This window comes from Mauremys reevesii, linkage group 2 (genome assembly GCF_016161935.1).
Source record: "Mauremys reevesii isolate NIE-2019 linkage group 2, ASM1616193v1, whole genome shotgun sequence".
In the NCBI taxonomy this organism is placed as follows: domain Eukaryota; kingdom Metazoa; phylum Chordata; order Testudines; family Geoemydidae; genus Mauremys; species Mauremys reevesii.
In genome coordinates, this window is record NC_052624.1 from 18208711 (window position 1) to 18223849 (window position 15139).

Below are 15139 nucleotides of genomic sequence, written 5' to 3' on the forward strand. Positions count from 1 at the left end.
GCTCTTTCAGGCAAAGTTTCAATGAGATGCAAGCTGCTGAATTCTAGACTTCTTAAATTTAAAATGATCTATCGTCTCCAGCACTATCCCATATTGTCACTAAATAGCTGAGTCAAAAGGCATTAGCCCATCCTAAACACTGAATGATAATTAAGGGCCCAATTCTGGAAGGAGCTAAAAATGCCCGCAGTTCCTTTTGACGGCTAAGCTAGCATAATTACTCACATTGCAATTTTAACAAATTGTGATATTTGTGATTTGACTGCACAATATGAGAAATCTACATATTCAGGTGAGCCCAGTTTATAGGAAATAGACCTGCTGGATTGGATACTCCAGCCATTATGTTATTCAGTCCTCCCCCTCACCCCCACTAAGACAATATCTGCTCCTGTGGGTCATCACCACCCTTGTAAAACTCATGGCCTTTGGCCCCCATGGAGATGTCAACCTGGACTTTGCACTCTGAATTGAAGTTGGCCACTCCTTGCATATCCAGCTAATTCAAGGACCTGAAACAGTAACGGGTGACCTCAGAAAGCTGGTGCTTTCACTACTTATCACACTGTAGCCAGAAATGGAGCTGGCTACAGTGTCACTGTGATGCTTAGACAGTGACATTCCTTCCAAGTTCAGGCTATATCTTCCCTAACGGTTGGAATCCCCTCTTCAAGCAGAGGCTCTCAATGGGTTTTTCAGGTGCCTGAAGCCATATAGCTGTTCAAAGAATCAAAAGTGATCAAATGTTATGGGAAGAGGGGTGGGTTGCTTTGTTAGAACCTCTAGTTTAAAAAAAAGTATTTAAAGGTATGTGCACGATAAAGCTTTATACCTCGTTGGGGTAACTTTTCTATGGTGAAAAAAGAGGTCAAGTTTTCTTGCTTCATATCACTTAAGAACACTTTTATTTTGCATAGTATGTATTCCCCACATATTACACATGATATTATTATTTTAACACATTGACTTAATGCCATACTTCTTTAAAAACAATTACAATATTATGTGTATTATATACAGTTAACAAAACTTCGTTAATGAGTCCTTGGTTTTGCTTATTCAATGGATGCAGTACTTTGGCTGGTATCTTCTGTAGAAATGCTTGGTCATGTTCCCACTATTGGTTTCTGAGTGACACATCAATTTTAAACACTCCACTTCCTGAGGCAATCCTATTCAGTTTTTTTTTTTTTTGGAGTAGTTGCTCTCCCATTCTAAAGTGTACATTTCTGTTTAGAAACTTTTTTCAACAGTTTTTAACTATATTTCACTAAATTTTAGTAGGCACAATTCTTTAGGTAGACCTGCAGACCTGTAAAATTTAATAACACTGATACATACATAAAATGAACATTTTTGTTCAATATTTTCTTAATAGGTCTTAATCCTAAACCCTTTGGACCTGTTTTTAGTCTAAGACATTTTAATCTCTCTTTTTTTTCACTTATAAAACTCCACCATATAGTTTTTGTTTTACTCTCTTAGTAAAATGTATTGTACATCACAGATAAACAGAACTTTTGAATAGGATTTCAATGGTTGGAGGTTTTGTCGTGTTTTTGAATGGCCGCTGCACCATTCAAAGTAGCTCTGTTATTCATTATTAATAACTTGTTAAAAGAAAAGAGAATTTGGATTTCACTTTCAAATAGGTTTTTGGTGGTTGTGCTTCACTACAGTAACTCCTCACTTAACGTTATAGTTCTGTTCGTGAAAAATGCAACTTTAAGTGAAACAATCTTAAAGAAATCCAATTGTCCCATAATTTAATGTAAATGCTGGGGGTTAGGTTCCAAGGAATTTTTTGGGGGGCAGACAAAAGGCATCGTACTGTATACTGTACGGTACTGTACTCTACTGTGGTTGGGAAGTGCCCCTGGCTTACCCTACACCGGCACAGCCCGCTGCAGGCAAGGACGCTAGGAAGCACCTTTGCAGCAGCAGCGGCAGCTTCCCAGGAGAACAGGCTCGGATTTTGCCGGGAATGCTCCAGGCCCGCCTCTTCCTGTCCCCGCTCCACTCCAGGCCCACCTCCTCCCACCCCCACTCCACCTCCTTTCCGGAACATGCCACATCCCTCCCCCTCAAAGTCCTAAGCACTGCCAAACAGCTCTTTGGCGGTGCTTAGGACTTTCTGGAAGGTAGGGGGAGGAGCGGAGACGCAGTGCTTCCCGCAGTGCTCCTCCCCCTCCCTCCCAGAAAGTCCTAAGAACCGCCAAACAGCTGTTTAGCAGCATTTAGGATTTTCTGGGAGAAAGAGGGAGGAGCAGAGATGTAGCGTTTCTCCGCTTCTGCCCCTTCCTCCCAGAAAGTCCTAAGCGCCGCTAAACAGCTGTTTGGCAGCGCTTAGGACTTTCTGGGAGGGAGGGGGAGGAGTGGAGACGTGGGGCTTCCCTGCTCCTCCCCCTCCCTCCCAGCACTTCGCGCTTAGGATTTTCTGGGAGGGAGGGGGAGGAGTGGAGATGTGGTGCTTCCTTTCTCTTCCCCCTCCCTCCCGAAAGTCCTAAGCCCCACCAAACAGCTGATTGACGGTGGGGGAAACCTGGGAGGGAGGGAGAGGAGGCAGAGAAGTGGAACTTGTGCAATGCTCCCTGGTAAAGTCGCTGCTCTTCCACGGAATCTTACAAGCAGGCAGCCAAACGATGTTATAAGGGAGCATTGCACAACTTTAAACTAGCATGTTCCCTAATTGAGCAGGGACGTAACATTGAAACAACGTTAAGTGGGACAACGTTAAATGAGGAGTTACTGTACTTATATTTACAGCTACATCCCCCAACTGTTTAATTCCCCCTGAACTCTGCCGTGTTCATTTGTGCAAAAGCTACTTTTAACTTCACACTCTTTCCTTAAATCACTTCTTATTTTCCATTTCTCAGCTGAATTCTTTCAGCATCTCTAAACTTATTTTTTAATGTTTTTTCCACTTGTTTCTTAATGTAGTACACTTTGCTTGCAAAGCTGTGCTCACTAAATACAGTCCTTGAAGGATGGCTGCGTTTTACTTTGGATTGATGCAGATAGGCAACAGATACTGTTTTCTACCTGACCTTTCAGGAATTGTTTCCATTTAGTTTATTTCCCTCTTTACAACTTTCATTTGCTTTTTATGCTTTTTACACTCATCCCTTAAGTTGGCACATTTCATTTGTAAAGTTTTAGCCACTAGAAATAATCCATGTGAAACTCCTTCCTTGATTCGGGTTTTCTTTGCCTTAGGGAAAAAAGAAACTAAGTACTACTTTTTCCTGGCTGCCAATGGGTCCTATTTTTTAACATTTCAGTGGCCTCTTCAACAGACCTCTGCTGTGCTCTGCCAAGCATTCTTTTACATAGGTACTTAAAGTACCTCTCTAATGTCCATTTTTCTTTTGTTTTTAACATGCCTCGTTAGACTGCACAGCATATGCCTTATGTATTTCTTTGTGCTCTTCCAGCCCATTCTTTTCTCTCTCAAAATTTCCCACGTAATGGTTAACTGTTTTACTTCTCTACACAGGGCTTTTATTTCCATGATTAGTTCCTGCAATAACAAACTTTTTGCTTCTCTTTTCTGCATTTTTTGTTTAGCACTATTCATTGACGTTCCTTTTCCACCCAGTCTCCCCCAGTACCTCTCTGGGAAATCCGTAAGGTTTGCCCTTAGATTTAACCTACTACTCCAGTGCCCAAGAAGCCAACTCAGATTAAAAACCTTCCAATGCCATTGCTAAACTGAGGGTTGTGATCCTTGACAGTAGAGCTATCTGTATAATAAACTATATGTTCCCTGCTCCAGATGAATTGATCCAATCTTAGTCCCAGCACCACTATGTTGGGGTGGCCTCTGAGACATCTTCCATTCAGTTCCCCCAGATCTCAGTTTGACTCTCGTCTTGACGCTCAGGTTCCTTTATTTGACATACAGAAAAGCTTCGCTGAGTTGATTAGACTTGAACGTAGAGGGTGGGTACAGGGTATACCACACATCCAGAGTTACACAGAAGCCCCCTTTCTTTATATACCTTTACACACTACATTGCATCAAATGTTTTGGGATTGGCTTGGTCACTTTGCTGGAATTACTCCCTGCATAACATGCTCTGTCCATTCACTGTCCATGTACAACTCACTTTTTACCTCATCTTTATGTTCCTGACTTATTGTATTCATTGTTATCTTGTCCACTGTAAATGGTTCCCTGTGTGTTGCTCCCCTATCTTAGCTGGTAAAGACATTCTGTTTCCATTCCAACCTCCTGATCCATTTACCTGCTTAATCCTGTCTCCCAAGAAATGAGGCCTCACCCGTGTCCAATTACTGATGTCAAGCCAAGCCTACATACCTGAATTCAGGGGGTTGTGCATGGAGCGTTTTCCCCTTGAAGCACAGCTATCATATATACTTCAGAACTGAAATTTTTTTTGTTTTTATTTTAAATTGCCATGCAGTTTACCAAACATTTCCTTGATTCTGTGCTGGAGAGAGGTCCCTTCTGACTGGTTTTCTAATTCAGTGAAATGGAGAAGTCACATATTCTTGCAGTTTGCTTCACAAGATGAAGGAAATGTTCAAAAGATGGGTGTGAGGATAGAGATGCTGTTTAATAACATATTTGTAAATCTCCTTCCAAAACTCCAATTCTCACTACTGTACTTTGTATTTTTAGTTACTTCCTCAGCACAGAAGATTTACCAAGACGGCGACACTTATATAGGTATGTTTTTTAATCCCTTCATAGAGATCATTTTCCAGTTATTCCTCTATGAATGAGGTCATTACAGAAAATGGATTGTGCCCATCATTACTGACATTGTTTATTCTCCGATTGAATCTAAGGAATAAATATGAGCATGTCACCAAGTGGGAAAGGAGTTTGCAACCAAATTTGAAATGCTTGAAATTAGAGCATTTTCTCATTTCATTGCCAGTTAGAAATTGGTCTCATGCTAAAGCAAATGGCACATTAAAATGGAAACATTTTCAAACAAAATTGTTATGCACTGCAAAAAGTTGCATCATTGCATACATTTGTATTTTTCACAATCCTGTTTGTATGGAAATCTAACCAAACCACAGAAGTGCTGGTACTTGAAAACAGGCAGAACAAAATTGCTGAACATTTGTGAATGTTTTTCTGCAATGTCATGTGGCTCCAGTATGTTCTCAATGGTGATACAGTAGGTAAACAATGGTTAGCTTATGGTTAGCTTATGTACATGGTATCTATAGTACAGCTAATAAATACATTGCTGTGTGGGAAGGAGAAAGGAGTAAAAAATAAAAATTCCATCCTAGAAAATGCTTGTTTCAATTGCCAAGAGGCTTTAGAATCCAGCCTTATTTTTTCTCATACAAGATTTCTAAGCACTGGAAAATGCAAATTTATTAATTCTCACACCCTGGGCCGGAGGGAAGTATTATTATCCCCATTTTACAGACGAGGAAACGGAGGCACATACTGACAGTTAAGTTTGTTGTATTCCTCTCCTCTAACATCCTTCCATCATCCCATCTTGTGGTATTTTGTCCTGCCTTGGAAGCATCCACAATGAAGGGAAGGCGGGCAGGGGCAGTGCTAGCTTCATTTGATACGAGATTGTCAGTATATTTACATCCTGCAGTATGATGTAATGGTTTTTTCTCTCAGGCGGGGAAGAGACTACAACAAACTGAATTACCAGTAATTTAATTCTTAAACCTCTGTATTTGCCCACTGTTCTTCACACAGCTTTGTGAGGAGCTAGGCTACTTTCAGCATTTTTTAATTAAATAAATCATGCTGAGTCTGTTTGGGCATGAATAAAACTCAGTGTGAAAGCTCAGTTCAGGGAGAATTCTTCACAGGAAACGGTGGCACGATTCACATTGCTTCCACCTTGCCGTACCCCACTAGCCTTTAAAGGTGGCTCATGTAGTGAACTGTCAAGGACAGAGCCTCGACTTATGTAAATTGTCATAGCCCCATTGAAGCCAACGGAGCTATGACAGTTTATATCGGCTGAGGATCTGGCCCTCAGTTTGTGAATTCTGAGTTAGTGAGTCACACTGGGATTCCACTCATGAAGAAAGGCCTGAACTGGAGAGAACACAGGAACAGGAGCCAGGGACAACTGTGTGATGACCGTAGCTCTGCCACTGACCGTTCCTGTGGTCTTCAGCAAGTCACACAGCTGCCCTGCTTCAGTTTTGCTACCCGTGAAATGGAATAATAATCTTGACATGCCTCACAGAGGTGTTCTGAGGATCAGTTAGGTAATGTTTGTAAAGCATTTTGAAGTTGCAAAGTGCAATAGACATTCTAAGTATTATTTATTATTTGTTAATAAATGGTTATTTAGCCTTTAACCAGGATGGTGCTCTTGAGCACACACACAGGCCAAATTGCATACTTCAAAAACAAAGCTGGCAAAACATGATCTTTTCTTTCTACCTGGATGTTGTGGTTAACACTCCACGATCCACTCTTTGAATTTGAAGGAAGAGGATTGTCTATGAGTAACCACTAGCAAGTCAGAAAAACTGCCTCTTAAAGAAAAGATCTCTAGTTCTCCTTTGTCTGCAATAAACATCATCTAGCACAGAAATAATCCCTACTTTCATGTCTATTCCCTGAATTAAAATGTGTTGTTTATATTGAAAGTTCAGTTGCATCCATCATTTTCTGGAAAGCTGTAGCATCTAACATAATCACCTGCCTTGCACAAAAGCCATCAATACCCTTTAATATCTTTTCAGTTCTGGTAACTCCTGCCCCCACCCTCCCACCCACCCAAAACCCCAACAATTTAGCAATTTAGAATGCCTAGTCTCTTAGTAAAGCTGAACAAGTTATATTCTTTTTTTCCGGTGCAATGAAGTTAAAAAAAATGTTGTTTCAAGATAACCCTCGGTCAATTGACCTTCATGTACATGTATTAACTTTTTCAGTGCAAGCACAAATGGAAACTTCAACAGGCAGTGTCTGTCCTGTGATTTGATTGAAAACTGTACTTATTTCAGTGCGTCATTCAGTCACAACATGGAGTACTTCTTACTGACCTGTGAAGGTAGGTTTATTTTATTATTAAGGAGAGATTTTAGAGCAGGCAATAACCAAGCTCGGTATGTACCTTCGAACTGCGACCAGCAGCACAAAGGTCTGTTGCCGTCAAATAATCCGTTTTGCTTGATGATTTAAAAAACACATTTAAAGGGGGGGAAAGTCTTAATCCTAATTGAGGGCAATGGTTCTCTCTAATTCAGGCTTCAGTGATTTCCTTGTTCCACTGTAGTGTGTTATATTGTGACATAATGAATTTAGTGACTATGGGTAAAACTTCCAGAAGTGCCCAAATCCCATTTTCTAAAGTGACTTGGGCACTTAAGAGACTAAATTCCATTGATTTTCAATAGATTTAGGCTCCTGATTTCAATGGTAGTTAGGCACCTAACCTGCTTAAGAGCTTTTGAAAAGCCCACTAGAAGCCTCCCTGCATCTTTATGCCCTAATGACCTTTGAAAATCTGGCCTTAAATACTCAAGTTACTTTTAAAAATGGGGCTTAGGCTCCTACATCACTTATGTGCTTTTGAAATTTTACCTAGCCTTTTGAACACAGAGTTTTGAGTATTATTATCAAACATGGGTGAATATAGCACTACAGTTGCGCATGGGGGATTTTCGTTTGGCTTTAATAAAGTTCTGTGTACTCAATACCGTTGAATTACCTTTTTAAAGACATATTAGGAATAAATGCAGAACTCTATAACGTTCTAATGCAGTCACCACTTAGTTCTACCAAATTACATATAAACGTAGGGCCAGATTGCAGGGCCCTTACTCACCTTGGTGAGCAATTACTCACACGAGTAATCCCACTAAAGTGAATGGGGCTGCTCAGTTGAGTAAGTGCTCACCAAAATGAGGAAGGATTTCACGATCTGGCTCCTCACTTTTTACTGTGGTTGCAGAGTAAAAAAGGTTCTTAGTTCTGAGGAGTTTGTAATCCTATAGTAAATACGCAAGGACTAAGGGCCTGGTTTGCAAAACCTCAGGCACCAGTGACCATCATAGTACATGCAAATTGTGTGTGTGTGTGTGTGTGTGTGTGTGTAAATATCCAGTTTGTGGGCACAGTCATGATGTAATTGTCCAAATGCAGTTAGGTGCCTTTTTTTTTTATGTCAGCAAACTCTCAGTCAGGATGTGAATTGCTCCTTGTCTGACTGTAAAGCACTTCTTATGAGCCAAGAATTGCCATGTTATAATCAACTCCAAGGACAAAGAAGAAGTATTGAGGATGCTACATGAGGAAATAACCAGAAGCAATGTGATGAAACTGAGAAAGAGAATAGTCAGAGGGAATATCAGGCAGAACTTCCTGAGAGATATGTCAGGCTGTGGAGTATTCTACCCAGGGAAGTTGTATAGGCCCCATCATTTGGGACATTTGTCACAGGAGACTAGATAAAACATTAGAAAATGCCCTGTAGGGAGCATCTCCGCACTATCGGTGTGGTGAACTAAGTGGCCTCAGGGATAATTTCCACTTGTAATTTCTGTGAATCTATAACAATGGAAGATGTTTACACTGGAGTATAATTGACTGGAAAACGTAGAGTAGTACAGTAAATATTACCATGTTGATCAGGTTTGTCTTTGGACAAGGAAAGCTGTGTACATTTTTTTTAAAGTATCAGTTTCAAGACAGGCTGTCAGTAATTGCTGATAACATTGCCCATTTCCCCTTTTCTAAGAGGCTAAATGTTTTAATACAATTAGAAGCACATGCGAATAACAAGATTATGGTTCTTATCAACCCCTAAGTGTTGATAAATTCCTACTGCATTAGAGCCAATCTACAATATGGCTGCTGTAATTCTTTGAGAGATTTATATAATTTATTAGAATATACGTCCCTACAGTCATAAATTAGCCAAGTACAAAAGATAATCACTTTCAGCTAAACAGCTCTGGACCAGCGCCACAGCTGGTTCAAATCATCATAACTCTATTTACTTCAGTGGACTTGTGCTGATGGACACCCACTGAGGATCTCTCCCTCTGAGTTCTAATTGTACAGTACTATATTCTCAAAATGTAATCTCAGTTTAAATGCAAACGTCAATCCACCCTTAACTATGGGATCACTACTGACATCTCTATAATGAGACAGACTGGGAAAATATATGCATATAAGAAAAGACAGGGGTCCTGATTCGGCTTTCCCATACATCGGTTGTAGATCAATGTCACTCCACTGACGTCAGTGGAGTTATTCCTGGTTCACACTATTGGAAGGGAAAGGCGTATCAGGCCCTTTATTTTCAACCAGCGTACAAGGAAAACATTGTTTTGCAGCAGGTACGGGCAAAATATCAACAATGAGGCTTTGAGCTGTCTAACATATGCTGAATATGTGGAGGCATTTCATAATTTAAGCTTTTTCTTTTGCAGTGTATCCATCTTCATTACACTTCATATTAAGTGGCACAGAGAGCATGTTGGTCTTTATTTGCCTTTCACTCACAGTGGTGAAAATTGAAAATAACTCTCGCAGAAGTCAGTGGAACAACACTAGTGTAAAACTGGTGTCAGTTAGAGGAGAACCAAGCCCCTTCTGTTTTATGAGTTGGAATAATATGAGAATTCTTTTTTCATGGTTCTTTGTCATGCTTAGCATGAATCTGGCCCCGCTTTGGTATCCAAAATGTTTTTTTATTGCTGCTGGATAGCTCAGACCCAGGGGTTTTGGAAGGAACGTCCTGATAAGTAAGTAGCCATACCGCCCTGTGTGACCACATACAAACATAGCCAACACAGACATAAAACTACGGAAATGAGCATGTTGGAGGAGCACTGCCTTTCCCCTAGTAGAGAGCTTTGAGGCTGACTCTGCAGCCAGCCACTTTTGAAGAAGAACGCAAGCGTCTTTCTAATGTCTTTGCCTGTCTACGCTTTCCATGCTCCAGACATTTCCATGTTCCAGTTCTCTGCATTACGCTAGTCACAATATGTTGCACTTGTCTACATATATCTGTGACTAGTGATCAGTGGCTCTGTTGTTCCTTTGCACTACAGTGCAAGGGCTGTTAAAAGTCCGTTGGTGGCGTGCAGGGCTAAGGCAGGCTCCCTGCCTGCCCTGACTCCGCACAGCTCCCGGAAGCAGCTAGCACGTCCCTGCAGCCCCTAGCCACCGGGGCAATAAGGGGGGCTCCGTGCACTGCCCGCTCCCCCAGTGCTGGCTCTGCAGCTCCCATTGGCCGGGAACTGCGGCCAGTGGGAGCTGCGGAGGCAGCACCTGCAGGTGTGGGCAACGTACAGAGCCCCCTGGCCCCTGCACCTAGGAGCCGGATGTGCTGGCTGCTCTGGGGAGTTGCGCACAGCAAGAGCAGGAAGACCCTCCCTTAGTCCCGCTGCGCCACCCAGCGGGAGCCCACACCCCCAACCACCTCCCACACCCAAAGTTCCTGCCCCAGGTTGGAACCCTTTCCCAGAGCCTGTATCCTGCACCCCCAGCCCCCTGCCACACCCAAAGTCCCTCCCAGAGCCCACACCCCCCCCTGCACCCAAACCCCCACCCCAGGTCGAAACTCCCCCCCACATTCCTGGAGCCCGCACCCCCTCCCACACCTCAACCCCAGGCCTGAGCCCCCACCCACACCCAAACTCCCTCCCGGAGCCCACACCCCGCACCCTCACCCACACCCCAACCACCCACCCCAGCTCTGAGCCCCTCTTGCACCCCAAGCAGCTCATCCCCAGCTCCACCTCCAGCCGGACCCCGCACCCTCTCCTGCACCCCATCCACTACCCCAGCCCTGTGCATGCTCCTGCACTCTGAACCCCTCGGCTCCAGCCCTCCTCCACCCCAAATCCCTCATCCCTAGCCCCACCCCAGAGCCTGCACCTGCAACCAGAGCCCTCACCCCCTCCTGCACCCCAGCCCAGAGCCTCTGAACACCTCATTTCTGGCCCCACCCCAGAGCCTGCACCCCCAGCCGGAACCGTCACCCCCTCCCGCACCCCAAACTCCTGCTCCAGCCTAGTGAAACTGAGTGAGGGTGGGGGAAAGTGAGCGACGGAGGGGGGGAATAGAGTGAGTAGGGGCGGGGCCTCAGAGAAGGGTTGGAGAAGGGGCAGGGCCTTTGGGGCAGGGGCCAGGGGAAGTGTGTTCGGTTTTGTGCGATTAGAAAGATGGCAACCCTAGTTCTCCTGTTGGAATAGGTAATCCACCTCCCCGAGAGGTGGCAGCTCTTGCAGGTTGACAGAAGAATTCTCCCATCAGCCTAGTACTGTCTACACAGAGACTTAGATTGGCTTGACAGCGCCACTCCTGGATTTTTCACACCCCAACCGACATAGTTAAACTGACCTAGTTTTCTAGTGTAGACCAGGCCTCAGTCACACTCTCTGACCCCTGTAATGTAAACACACAAATAGTATGGATGAGGGGGAGGGGTTTAAATTGCATTTAAATTGCTCATTGTGGTGATGGTATTTTCTCCCCTAGAATGTGCTGTGAAAACTCAACAGCTGTATAAGTCGGGGAAAGTGCTTGTGTACAATGAAGAAAATGAAAGGCATAAAAATGACAAGGCTTGGCTAAAGAAAGCAAGTTATTTTTGGTCTCTGTAATGGGCTCCATGCTGCAAGGTGCTGAGCCGCCTGACCCCAATCCAGGAGAGACCACTTAAGCACATGCCTTACTTTACTCTCATGAATAGTCGCATGCACCTTGCAGCATCAAGCCCTATCAAAGGATATCCCTGTAGCCACACTCCCTGCCACTGGTCAAAGGATCCTTCCCTCACTCATTACCTTAACCTAACGGCATTGCTAAAGGACCAATGTAATTAAGATTGTGCATGATGCTGGGAGGGAGGGAGGGATGCACAGCCTGTTTTGGTTGCATAGCAAATTGTATACTTCTCCATCAATTTACATCAACAGGCTTGATTCTGGTGTCTTCTCTCCGACAAAAATCCCTTTGAAGGCAATGGGATGTTGCCAAAGTAAGGACAGTGGGATACAGCCCAGTACATTTTGGGAGGCAGGATCTTCCCCACAAAAGGTTAATGTTTGATATTCCAGAAACAAGATTAATTGTGAGGGAGACCTATGGCGCACGCATACATTATTGCCAATTAATACATGATCAAAATTATATGGATGCATGCAGTTCATAAAACACTTAGCAGCCCTCAAATCAAAGCACTCCATAATCATACATTATCATGAAGGAATTCAATAATTTATTTAAGGATGACACAAAGAAAATTGATAGATAGAAGGGTGGGGAAACTAAACACAGGAGAAGCGAAAGCTATTGTATTTTGCTCAGAAATGTTTTTGTGGTTGGTAATCACTCCTTAGCCACTGGAGTACAAAATAGCCTATTATTTATTACGGGTACAATCAGTGGATAGGGAAAAAAAGTCATCTTGCCTTATGAGAGACACAATACCACCTCACCGTGAGCTAGATCGGCCGCTTTATCTGCCTCCATTGGATACCAAATCCATTCTCCTTTCACAGCATTAATATGTTTGTCTGAAATATTTGCCATTAAGTGTGATCTGCTCCAGCTCTTTTGGAAGACACATCTTATATGATTTCTCTGCTCCCCAACGTCTCCTGTGTTGGTATGCTTGAGGGGTAGTTCTTACAGACAGTGCAATGAGAGTGCAGGGAAGAGATGTCAAGAGAAGGTAGACTTGTAGCCAAAAAAAAAAAGCTCTATCTTCTGATTCAGATGTCATCTCTGCCAACACAGCTGTCACTAAATAGCCTTGGCCTTGTTGCTGTAGGTCAGGAATCACACATGAGAGCAGTGATATCATTCCCACTCTTCTTGGCAAATAAATGTTGCAGATGTAGGACCAGATGCTCAGATCCAACCAAGCTGTGCTTGACACAGGAGCTCAAGGGTTGTGGGAAGCCAGGATACAGCTGGGTGCAAATGCACGCTAGCTAATACCTGCTTTTCCTAGCCATGTCCCCTACTCCAGTGGCGAGGACGGGGTAGCATTGAAGCCACAATGGTGACCCCACAATGCTGGAGGATGCCTCTAGACATGAGGAATCCTACTGGGGATGGGGGGCAATAAAGCTGGTGTTAGAGCTCCTTTGTGCTGCCAGATCACACCAATGAACCAGACCCATAAAGCAGAGAACAGGAGATGTAGAAGCAGAGGACAGGGAATGCATTGTAACATATGGGACTCCCTGGAGAGAGCGATTGATACCAGTGTAGAAGCAGCACTCTCAAATTAATGATACCCTGCATCAAATTCCAAATGACCTTGTCTTAATTGATCATGACATTGAGGCATCTGGTACTATGTTCATCATCATAGCTAGATTATTCTAGTTATATAATATTTATATTGTGGTGTGCCCTTAATCCCCAGTCAGAATCAGAGCCTCATTGTGCTAGGTGTCAAACACACCCAAAGGCAGGGTCTCTGCCCTCAAGGGTTTATAATTTCAGCTCTCGTACCTGCACATTTATACATGTTTACTATTCTGTTCAGGGTCTTATACCATGCTAGGGAATGCACTGTGGTATCTAAGCATCTATCAGAGTTCAGTGGAGCTACACATATGCCTAAACTTACTTGTGTATGTAAGTGTTTATAGGATGGGGGTCTAAGAAGGCAGGTACATATATAGGGCTATAGGGAGGAATATAGTCAAATACTGTAAGGGACCTGGGCGCAGGCAGTTTTGCCTAGCAATCACAGCTGGGTTGGGGTCCACATGTCAAGAACAGTAGTTGGTGAGTAGGGGTTGGAAGAATCATTAGAGCCAGGTTCAATAAGCAAGAGTCAGGCATGGGATGGAGGCCAGAGATGAGAAGACGAGGTGAAGTCTGGAGTCACATCAGGCCAGAAGTCTGTGTGGTTGCCTAGACAACATCCTGGGCCTCCTGCCAGGGTTAAATAGTGTGCTTGGCCAATCAGAGTGGTGCAGGGTATTAGCACTCTGAGTCCTTTGGGCAGTACTTCCTGCAGCACCTACTCTCCACAGTTCTCCCTTGCTGTAGTGTTGTGTGGCACAGTGGGGCTATGAGCCATCCTAGGCCCTGCAGATGTGGGTTCTAGTCCACTGGGCCTTACAAAGCCATACAATTTTCATGCGCATTTGCCATTTTAAAAAATGTATAACTAAAATAAATGCAAACTATCCCCTTCAACTCCCTGGAGCCACCCTCAATTAGCTGATTAATGGCAGAAACCATAGGAGAGGCTACACACGTCATCCATGCCGAAGTGGCAAAAGACACGTTCAAGAGTAACAGTAAAAGCTGGAGGTATATCTATGATTGAATGCAGGTTATTGCTATAATGAGTGAAGATGGTAGAGAAAGTAATTGGGAGCCTTTACAGGAGCCTCTTTGGTAGGACAAATGTTAGACAGAGCGGGGAAAGCATAAGACTAATGAGCACCTGTTCAGAACATATAGAAGTTATTGTTTAAACCCTATACAGAATATTTGCCATTTTTATGTTTATTAGAATAAAATCTATGTGCTACAAGCGTAACATTTACAGAGTCTCCTGTAGCTATGAACACTTAAGCTCTTTCAACTGTTTCCTGAGGACTTAATTTATCTTCTTACCTCCCTGTAGGAAGTGCCTAATATGTCATATTTTTAAGGAGCATGCAAACATCTGGAAAGTGGAGCACATAAGTGCAATAGGTACTTGCTGTCTCCATTTTTCAAGTTTATGTCTAAGCATTTGAAAAATGTCTTCGTTATTCTGCATTTATTTTATTTTCTTGGCCATTGTTGGAGTCGTCAAAAGCTTTCACTACCAAGTTGTGCTGACTCAGCTGTTTCAGAACATCCCAATTCCTAGGGCCCAGCTGCACTCGAGTTTTAGCCATGTTGTAACTCAGCAATGTCCAGACCATGTTTTAGCAAGTCTGGGCTTACCTGTGTGGACAGGTCCAAAACCATGCTGTGGAATCATTTGATTACATCCCTAAGCTTTACAACATGTAACGTTGGGTTACAACATGGTTAGTTCCTGTTCACATATGTACTGTAAGACCAAGCTGTATTATAACAAGGTTGGAGCACTATCATGTAATGACATGATCCCTTGACATGATCCATTTTCCATATAGATGAGCTGAAGGGACATTATTAATCATGCTGTGAAGTCAGTTA

General features: G+C 43.2%; 1 protein-coding gene across 44 annotated transcripts in view; it reads left to right on the forward strand.

The window, feature by feature from the left end:
- DPP6 (dipeptidyl peptidase like 6) overlaps nucleotides 1–15139 on the forward strand; it is a 714691-nt gene that overhangs the window by 652118 nt on the left and 47434 nt on the right. For all 44 annotated transcript variants that reach the window (XM_039524563.1, XM_039524587.1, XM_039524562.1 and 41 more), the window contains 2 exons: nucleotides 4649–4696; nucleotides 6910–7028. In XM_039524563.1, the coding sequence (XP_039380497.1) occupies nucleotides 4649–4696; nucleotides 6910–7028 (167 nt within the window). The remainder of the gene's footprint in view (nucleotides 1–4648; nucleotides 4697–6909; nucleotides 7029–15139) is intronic.